The sequence below is a fragment of the Sinocyclocheilus anshuiensis genome, unplaced genomic scaffold (genome assembly GCF_001515605.1).
Source record: "Sinocyclocheilus anshuiensis isolate Anshui unplaced genomic scaffold, SAMN03320099.WGS_v1.1 scaffold2171, whole genome shotgun sequence".
Lineage (NCBI taxonomy): Eukaryota > Metazoa > Chordata > Actinopteri > Cypriniformes > Cyprinidae > Sinocyclocheilus > Sinocyclocheilus anshuiensis.
Genome location: NW_015537929.1, coordinates 195729 through 206455, shown reverse-complemented (window position 1 = coordinate 206455; position 10727 = coordinate 195729). Strand labels below are relative to the sequence as shown.

At 38.9% G+C, this 10727-nt stretch overlaps 1 protein-coding gene across 3 annotated transcripts in view; it reads left to right on the top strand.

Moving 5' to 3' along the window:
* The first annotated feature begins 216 nt into the window (after positions 1–216).
* Positions 217–10727, top strand: part of LOC107657836 (RNA-binding protein 6-like) — a 19107-nt gene continuing 8596 nt past the window's right edge. For 2 of the 3 annotated variants that reach the window (XM_016446120.1, XM_016446106.1), the window contains exons 1-10: positions 217–286; positions 916–1025; positions 1655–3206; positions 3547–3636; positions 3774–3843; positions 5021–5094; positions 9428–9499; positions 9602–9884; positions 9980–10137; positions 10240–10340. In XM_016446120.1, the coding sequence (XP_016301606.1) occupies positions 979–1025; positions 1655–3206; positions 3547–3636; positions 3774–3843; positions 5021–5094; positions 9428–9499; positions 9602–9884; positions 9980–10137; positions 10240–10340 (2447 nt within the window). In that variant the 5' untranslated portion in view covers positions 217–286; positions 916–978. Of the gene's footprint in view, positions 322–915; positions 1026–1654; positions 3207–3546; positions 3637–3773; positions 3844–5020; positions 5095–9427; positions 9500–9601; positions 9885–9979; positions 10138–10239; positions 10341–10727 lie in introns of all 3 variants that reach the window. The other variant, XM_016446113.1, reaches the window with a different exon arrangement.

Here is a 10727-nt window from a genome sequence, read left to right as displayed (position 1 = left end):
AGTAGGCTATAGTGAATGTGTAATGGCTTAAAAGAATTATGGCTGCAGTAAAAATCCAGTTACATGTATAATACTTTTATTTATAATGTAGTTACAATACTTTTTTGACAGACAGATTGTAGTTACATTTGGTATGTAATCCGTTCATATGGTAACATATTTTTGTTTACTGAATCTTAAAACGTCAACTCCCATAAGCCCTCATTCACCGGAAACGGAGTATGTACTTTTCCGCCTCTGTCGGGAAACCCAGAAAAAAACCTGCGAAAAGATCTCTACAAGCTAGGTGAGACGTCTTAAAATGGCTTTACATACATTAAGGTGAAGAAATAAGCCACTGTTTGTAGCTTTTTGTAAAATAAAAATGAACGAGAAAACGTTTTCTTCGTCCATTGATATTAGGAAAATGTCTTGATTGAAAGCTAAAATTAGCACGTTAGCCTTCTTTTATGAGGGCAGGTTTATGAGATGAATAAAGCAATACCTTGCCTTCTTGTTAATATATATTTGAGTACATGTTTATCACTCTCACACAACGGTGTATTTGACATCTAATTTTATTTCATCGCAGTTAGTTACTCACATTAGCCAGAAGTATTGTGTTAGCATGAGGCTTTAACAACGTAACGTTAACGTTACTTGCTTTTCAATCTGAAACTGTCAGTTCCAATCTTGTGATATTATATTAAACGATTTTATAAGCCCTCGTCGTGTTATGCAAATATGAAATAACAGTTAATTTGATTGCATTTCACCTCTAGAGCGTGTAATGGTTTCGATAAAAAAAAAAAAAAAACCGTTATTTTCGAATTATTTGTTCGATTGAGGCTTTAAAGCCAGCACGTTTAGCGAAGTTACAATAGAATAAATAAATTAACTGATGTTTAATGATAAGGTATTTATTGATTTCCCAAGTGAAACGACGCTCTGCACTCGAAACTCGTGCTAAGGGAGAGTTTCGAGGAGAGGAGGAACACAATGTGGAACGGTTCAAGACCTGGACCACAAGGAGGAATGCCCTTTCGGTAAGAGTTCTTAGATGAAGTACAGTTCTAAGACTATATACTTTATCAAACACACAAAATATGTAACCAACATACTATGTTCCTAAGGTTTTCTTACTGTGGGACATGCAACCTAAAACTTCAGTCAAAACTAAATGGCAAATCTAAAATGGCTCAGATTTATCGCATCTGCAATTAATTGTCTGTCAGTGTGCATTTCACATTTAAAAATATCCAAAGTGCCACATGACATAAGAAATCATCTATGAAATTTGTCTTAGTAAAATCATGGCCAAAGTGTTGGTGTGTGTTCCAGGATGTAATAAGAAAGAATCTACAAAGAAGTGCAAAATTTATACAGTACAGTATTATATTTTATGTAGATTGGTTTTATTTTAAAACTTGCAATGAATCTTGGGATAGGCTGGGCCACAAAGGATGCATTTGTTTTATCTTTCATGGCCCAGAAAACAAAGGACACATTGCGAGGCCGCATTTGATGGAGCAGTCACCTTCATCGCACTGCTGTGACGCATTCTTGGAATGCAGTCTTTGAAGGATGCAGCCTCTGAATTGGGACATAGCTTGTATGTTTTGTGAAAATGTAAATAGATTGCTCATTTGCAGCAATGCTTCTGATTTTATTGCAGTGGCGAACCTCGTGGAGGCATGTTTGAAGGCAGAGATGGCCCAAGACCTGACTTCAGAGGTCGGGATGGCATGAACATGGATAGGTCACCTATGGACATGAGATGGTTCGACTGCCCACCTGATATGAGAGGACGAGACATGGGTCTTCATGACCGAGGAAGAGAGCCTTCCCGAGACTTTTTCAGACCTGGAGATGAAATGGAAATGAATTTTCGAAGTCGCTTTGAAATGGATCAGAGAAACAACCTTCAGAATCCTCCAGGTTTTATGGGTCAATCCAGGCCACCGGTGGATATTGGTGGCAGAGACATGCGAGGTGGTAATATGAGGGGTCCAGAGGACGGATTCTTGAATATGAGGGAGAGAGAGAGATTCCAGATGGATATGCCTGGGCTTCCCCCCATGGACATCAGGAGGAGACTTGCTATGGCGGCTATGGGTGGAAATGGAGATCATGGGGACATGAGAGACAGGGAGAGGCCACGGATGGGTGGCATTGATGGGTTCAACATGGACATGCCTCCCAGAGACAGACCGATGATGGATTTTGACAGGCGAGGTGCCACCCCTCCACTTAATCCAAGAGGAAGGTTTGAATCTGATATGGATCTGAGAAACCGCATGGGATCCTCCAATGATTTCAGAGAGCAGCCTCCTCGGATGTTTCGAGACAATGATGGCGTTCCAATGGATATCAGAGGAAGACCTGATATTCCTTTGGGTCGTGGTGGCCCAAAACCCATGATCAGAGGCGATGAGATGACCCTCAGAGACAGAGAATTCCCAGAGCCGATGGACAATCCCATGGGCTTCAGAGAGAGAGAAAGTGAATCGCTCTCAGACGAGTGGCGCAAGCATGGCATGAGAGACCGTGACCCTCTTCCGCCGATGATGGGCAGAACGGCACCACTTTTCCCGAGAGAGATGCAAGACAAGTTCTTCTCTAACCGTGGAAAAGATGTAGACTTTGGAGAACATTCCCAGTTCAAAGACAGAGACCAAGACAGGCAGTCTGGGTTTCTGGGAAAAGACGGCACAGGCTTTAATCGATCAGAAAGAGACTCCAAACACCAAAACTGGGAGAAGAATATTCCTAGTGATTTCCCAGTCAGAGATCCAACTCAGAAGCCCTCCCTTCTTCCACCGGATCCCCCTCTAAATGCCCAAAGTAGAGATGGAGATAAACCCTGGCCAGGTGACCGAGATGAAAAACCTGACCGAACTGCACCAGCGGGAAGTAGACCTCCATTTTTCCAAGACAAGAACAAGCCAAATCAAGAGCATCGTTTTGCAAGTGATCGAGTGCCCTTTAAGGATTCCAGTGACATGGCTTTAGATCAGGGACCACAGAAAGAGAGCTTGATGTCCGGGCCAAAGGAACCCCAGGCTAATAGAAGCGAGGGACAGGATCAGGATTATCGAGACATTGATTACCGCACCAGCTCAGGGCGCAAATACGACTACAATCTTGAGGATCTTCAAGGACCTGAGAAAGACGTGAATGAATCCAAACTTGGTCCAACTCAACGACTAGACGACTCTGGTTCTCAGGTTAGATTTTGTCTTTTGTTTTTCTTTAATGGAAAGCAAGAAAAGCTTCTATTCAACTACAAAATTATTCCAATTAGCAGTATGTATATACATTTATTATGTAAATAGGATAAATTAATTCTCTTTTGCTTTTTCATCAGCTTAATATTTTTTTATCCCCAATTGGGGAAAAAAAAACAACACAAACTTTTTTCAGATGGGATGGTAATTCATGTAAAAGTTAATATAACATTTCTTTTCACAGCTCATATAATTGCTTATGTGAATTCAAATGCGCTAGTACAGATTGACTTGTAAAATATCTGAATGTTTAAACTCTATTGTGAATTTTGAAATAAAGGACCAGGATTACAGGAGTGCAAGTGTCCAGGATCAAGTCTCAAAAACAATTGCCATCTCTGGAATTCCTAAAACTGCCACAATGCAACAGGTAAGCATGATGTAATTATTCAGACTTTGATTGTTTACATACTTTTAGTTCTTTCTTGGTGTTCTAAAAACAACACCATCAGTTACCTGAATGATTGTCAAAGTAAGTTTGACATCAGTTATTTTTTTCTTTCATAGATTCTGGATGCTTTTGCAGTCCGAGATGGTGTGCCAATGCAGGGCATGAAAATAAGGGATGTTGTGCCAGGTGAGATTTTGTTCGCTATAAACATTGATGACCGATTCGCAACCACATCGCTTTTCGCTCTCTGAATCTTACGCTCACTGTCTCTTTTACATCGATTGTACTTACTGCATCTTACTGTACTTGCTGAGTCGCTTTTGTTTTCTAAAGAAAATGATCATCAGTATTTCGAACATGCTACAGGATCTCTTGTTGTCCCTTTTCCCAATGTTCTTGTGTGGGAGGTTGAATTTTCCCTGAGCAGCTTCCATCTTCAAGGTGGCATGCGCTTAGAGGGAATTTTGGAATTTCTTAAACGTGGTTCCCTTCATAAACAAGCCATTAACTGTCGAAACACAAATACCAACTGCCACTACTTTGTGATGATGCGAAGTGTTGCTGCAAAATATTCCTCTCGGGGTTCAGCTGATAAAGGTTTCAGTGTTTTTGTTCTTTTTTATATGCCAGAATAGTTTCCTTTCTTCACAAAAGACGGTATCGGTTAAGCTAATATGCTGTTTATTGTTCCCTGGAAAACCTGAAAATATCAGGAAATGTAAAAGGTTTTTAAACATTTTTGATAAATATTATAAATATAATAAAATCATTCTTTGCCAATGACTCCACAAGTCATGGAAGTAGACATTTTGAAATTTCTGTATTTAATTAGTGTTATCTTCATCTATAAATTTGCAGTGAAGAGAGCAACCTTTTCAGATTTAGTTTTTTTGTTCCAATTAATCAAGTTAATCCAATTAATAACTTCTTTGCTTTATTATTCTTTAACTATATTTTATATTGTTCAAATTGTTGCAAGTTTGTTGGAAAATAAATGTGGGTCTTCTATAATGTGTTTTAGATGTTAGATCTAAACTCAGTTACTGTAGTGTTATTTTAAGCTCTCTATTACACTCTGGTTTTCTTTCTACTATTATTATTTTTATTTATTAATTTTTATAAATGTATGTCTTGACCTCAGAATTGTCTCTGAGTTGAGGCTACTCTGATTCTTCGTGATTGACTTCAAACAATTAAAAGTTGTTAATGAAATAAAATGTGCCAGAACAAGCAAAAGACATCATGTATGTTCGCTTTGTGATATGTCTCGTGAAACGAACCACTGCTAAATTCTCTTGAAAATTCTCCTATTTACCTGCAATAACTAACACAAACCCATCTGTATTTCAAATGCTGTTCCCAGGTTACAGCTACGATACGGCCTATGTGGAGTTTTTAAACCTCGAGGATGCTGTCCACTTCATGGAGTCCAACCAGGTGGCCCATCCTCGTCCTTCTACAACGACTCTGTCTGCTAACAGGAAGAAGGCTTGGGCCTGGGGAGGGGGAGGTGGCTGGGCTTTGGGTGGGAATGGGGTAGATGGGACATGAGACCTTCAAGGGAACATTTTTCCCACTTATTAATCATGACCAATTAAACCACTTAGCCACTTAGTTTGCAGCATTAGCTTTCAGATGTAGCAAGTGAGTGTAGTGATAAGGAATCCGCTATTCTTTGATGATTGCCATAGGTGTGTTAGCTGATTGTGCACAACCTTTACAATTCACTGTTTGTGACATCTTATACAAAAGAATGGATAGTTTTAGGAATAGATACATGGCATACTGAGTTTGGAAATGGATTTGCATTTGTGCAACAAGTTGTGCAACCTTTTTCTTCAACTCTTAGGTGGTAGTACACCAGACCATTGAGATTTAATGCTTTGTTTTCAACAGTATAATATTTTATTTCCCTTATTTGACCATCTCGAGGTTATGATCTTACGATCACTTTTTAGTAGCTCCCACTGGCATATTCTAAAGTGGTACTGAAGCAAAACTAAACATTCTTCTTTGACTTCCTTTATTTTCTCACATTATAGTGATTCAGCGTTGGATTTGCAAGATTGCAAATGCTCCATGTAGCTTGGTTCTATGATTGTAGGTAAAGCTTTATGCTGTTATGCATACATCACCAGCAACAACCAGTATTATACTTGTACTGTGTCAACACTTATCCCTCATCCTTCATCCTTATGGAATTACTGAGTTCCTGAACTCTGCTCTTTGGTTCTGCTTGCAGCCTGAAGTTTTTTTATTCTTCTTTCCATGGATTGTGGTTTAATCATCTTGAGTTGGGGTGTTTTATCTCCTCCAGCACAGCAAGCTCGTTCTTCCATTCCTGCTTACTCCATCTTGACCGACGTCATGGTTGTTGTATATCTGGATGTATAGAGAGATCCATACTGATGTTTATTAGGAAAATCCAGACTTGGAAAATCGGGACTTGTTTGTACTAGTAGTATTTTGAGATTTCTAATGAAACTTGCACTATAAATGTAAGGCGAGTACAGCAACTAGAGGTTTGCTTGGGTTTGTGTTGAGCCATTGGCTGTTGTGCTGAAACTTGAATACCCTGTGGGTTGCACTGGTTGTATCAGCATATATTTCCACCCCGTTTTTGTTAAATGTCTGGCAAAGTACCTTTCAGAAAATAATTTTGCTCAGGGTTCTTGTTTAATCTGAAACTAGTTTCTCTGCTGGCCAACTATCAGGATAACTTATCTTGTTTTTTTGTACTTTGTGAGACACTTAAAAACAAATTTCTACAAGTAACTGCGACAGTGATGGTGGGTAAGATGTCATAAAATGCTGATCACATTACACTATTAGGTCATTTACCTAGAATGTCCTTTCAACGTAAAAGCTGAAGATCTCTTACCACAGTTGTCCAAAAACAGTATTTTTCTTTGATCGGGCATGAACTGGTGACAGTAGGGAGCACCGGGATTTTTCACAGTTGGCCAGTCAACTTATGGACTGTCTTTTGACACCATTTTTTATAAACAACGTAAATATATGTGAAGTAAAAAGAGAAAAGCTTGGATGTCCTAGCATAGATAGAATGTCACTGCTGTTTTGACCGTCCACCCCATCGTTAAAAATGAATTGTGATCTAGCGGTTAACTTTTTCCAAGCTGCTCTCCTGTTATCTGTCTGCATAGTCTTCTCACTTGGAAGAAGCCAGACTTTATTGTCTTTATTCATCCTGTTACAGATGAATGTGTATTTATTAGGGATGCACCGATAGGATTCTTTGGGGCCGATACGATACCGATTTTAACAAACACTTATTGGCCGATTCCGATACCGATATTTGTCACTTCCTCTCTTATTTGAAATTTTGGCATCAAAATAGATAGTATTTTGATCATGTTTTAAATCAGCAAAGTTCAAAAACACCTGCATTAAATTATACTAGCAGTTTTATTGCTGCATCATCAAATAATTTCTAATGAACATGGATTGGATCCATTTAACATTCAGCAGGCCTACATAAATACAACAGAACAAAGATACATATTAAATAAACAGTGCTTTTTAGGTAGGTTTAACAGTTTTCAGGTACAGAAATAAAGTAAACAAATGTAAAATAACACTTCACTGTATAAATTAAATACATATTAATCCTTCTTTATTGTAACAGACGTTGTTATGATTAATCTTCTAATTTGTTTTTGTATACATTTTAATATTTTTTGTAAGTTTAAATATGTATGAGATCTCCTTTACTAAGGCAGGACTCTTATTTTGATGGGTTTTCTAGTCTACGGAGCTTAGTGTTGCCAAGTCCGCGGTTTTCCTGCAGAATTGGGCTACTTTAACACTGTCGCCGTGGGTTGTTTTTCATGTCCGCGGGTTTAAGCGACCCCAATAATGTGATATTTAGCCCCTAAAATGCTCATTTTACCAGGGGAACCCCACCAAAAACGTCTATTTTACCCCACCGGAATGCGATTTTTACAGGGGCATCCCCCTCAAACATGATTGGGCTAGTTTTGGGCTAGTAGCAATTGGGGCAGGTTTTGTTGTGAAAACCTGGCAACCCTGACGGAGCTATATGGGTAATGAAAGCACGCAGTTCTTTGGATTTAAAGTTTGTCAGTTTATTAAGCACCCCCCGAAAAGGCATGAAATCTGTATATATTTGTTTACTGTTAGTTGTAATAAGTGGTTTGTGTAATTCGCTGTATGTTGATGATAATGCAACTTGAGAGAGTTTAATGTGCACTTCTTGTGCTGTGTTTTGTTTAGCTCTTATGGTGATTTTTTTTTTGGAGTGAAAAAGGACGCAATAAACTTAATAAAACATCAGTAAAGTTTTGGTCATCATTCAGATGAGGTCCGTTACACTTATGAAAGTTACAAAAGTTATTTAGTCAAGAATAGTGTGCGATCTTTTGTCTTTTGTTATTTGATTAGCATTAAAGTGCAGACAACAGCTCAGTGCCTTCACGCAGTTAATTAATAAACCATCGGTTTGTTATATTGGCCTTTTTCCTTATATAGCAGATATGCTGATGGTTGTAAATTGAGGAAAAATCGGCCGATAAATATCGGCGGCCGATACATCGGTGCAACCCTAGTATTTATTTGTGCTGTGAATATGCTTCTACTGTGTACTTTGACATTACTAGTTATATTTTTTTTTTATTTTTACTACACTTGCAAGATTTTTCTTTTATTTTCACACAGTAGTGTGTGTATTAAAAAGGCAGATGAAAAAAAAAAAGCAAACTTAATCCAAACCTGGGCATAAGTAAAGCCCAGGGGTCCGTTCTTCGTACCTCGCTTAATACATCTGAGATGATTTGACAGATGCTAGATCTTTTAATCGTGATAACTGATCTCTGGCTAGTTTGGTTCTTCAAACAAGTTAGCGGATTAGATTAAAATATCTGGATTAAGTTATCTGAGATTACTCCATGTTGTTATGTTCATTGGAAAGGGCAGATATATGATACTCAGCCATGATCAGCAATGCAGTGATTGGCTGGCAGCAAAACAGCAATGTAATGACATCATATAATTAAGATCAAGGAAACAGCCAAGTGAGCAAAATGACATAAAAGTAATTTACGCGCTGTGTAATATCATTGCGCCTGCTGCACCCATAGTACGGCAGCAAAGTTCCTTGATTATTACACCGGAATGAGAGAATAGTTCCCAGCCATATCGGCCTAGAAAATCGCAACTTTTCATTTTCCGTCGGTCTTAGTACACGATGTAACTACAGAAGAGTCAAGTTTTAAATAGGAAAAATATAGAAACTCTTTGGTCATTTTGAGCGAGATGCTAACGGTCTAATCAGATTCAATGATCTATGCTAAGCTACAGCTAAAAGTGCTACCGCCAGACCCGGAGATCGGCTGAATGGATTCGAAAACGGTAAAACTCAACTGTTTAACTCTAGGGGAGTTGGAAAATGAGCCTATTTTCAAAAATAGTGGAGTGTTTCTTTAAAACGATACAAACTAGGCCTGTTTATGTGAAATAAGCCTGCTCCCAAGCAGGTTTGAGCTAATGGACTTGTTGCTATGACAGCAACTCCAGGATGAGCTTCGAAGAACCTAACAATCCTGGATCACGTCAGATCGTCAACAATAAAATCCAGCGTATGAAGAACGGACCCCAGATCAGATCTGCCTGTGTTTATGCCCTCAGATGGGCAAATGGGAATTACCTTTTCTTTATTGTTGTTGGGTTGGGTTGGTTTTTTGGGGAAGCTATCAGTTACTTAGCATTGAGAGACTTTCTTCCTGTTTTCTAGGGATCTGTTAAGGTTGGTGACAAGACTGCTCTGCTCAAATATATCCAGCCTGACAAAAATGTGAAAGAACAGGTGAGTTTCCTCTTTGGTAGAGCTTGATATGTATTGATCTTAATCATGATGCAACTCATCTATTAGTGTGATTGACATCCTTAAATGTATTTTGGATTGTAGCATCATGATCCACCAGCTAACGCTGCTCCAGCCAGCGATGACGGTTTGTTATCAAATCCAGTCCTGAATATAAAGGAGGAAACCGATTCCAAGCTTCTGCAGGATCCTGCCTCTCAAGGTGCGTGGCAGAGAAGCTCCAACTTGACTCCTGAAGCATGGCAACAGCAAGTGGACCAACAGCTACAACAGCAGGAGGTGGAGCAACAGGCAGAGGAATGGACCAATCAGAAAGCATCTCGCCAAAACCTGCAGCACTCCGATCCAGTCTTCAAGGAGAGCAAGAGTAAGTGATGTCAACTGTGAATTACATTTTCTAAAGGAAAACAAGTAAACAAAAGTAGGTGGAAGATTGTTCTTAAGTTTCATGTTTATTTTCAGCAATGATTATCAAGAACATTTTGCCTACCACCACCGTGGAGACCATCCTGCAAGCCCTCGATCCGTTTGCATACCTGGATGAGCGCAATGTTCGTCTGGTCAAAGGGAAGTCACCTGGATCCAAATGCTTCTGCTTTGTCGATATGGATTCACATGAGGTATTGTACAGATACCTCATTCTAACTACAATATAATGTCTCAAAATGGTCCACTGTGTTCCTTGATGCATTCTTAATGATACTACTCACTTCTGTATACAGCATGTGACACGATTGGTGGAGCTGCTCACCAAACCCCGCCCTATCATGATTGATGGAGTGAGAGTTTATGCTGAGGTTGCCAAGCCTTTGAAAAACCAAAAGTAAGTCTCATCTTTGTCGGGATATATGGTAGTAATGAAAGAATATTTTATAAATATTCTAGTTTCAGTCCTTAAAGTCACCATGAAATCAAAATTGAAAATTCTTATTTTTTTGTACATTACCCCTAAACATTGAAAAGATATTAGGATATTACGACAACATTACTCTTAGGACATCGCAAACAAATATTTTTCATGAATATGTCTTAACCTGATGGAGGATGCGCTCAGTCATTCAGGCAGTCTCTCTCTCTCGCTCTCTTTCTTTCCGCGTGCGCTGTTTAGGCATATTTTGAGCCGTTGATCATCGTCGTCATCCTTAAAGGGGTCATATGATGCTTTTTTAAAGATCATTATTTTGTGTATTTGGTGTAACAGAATATGTTG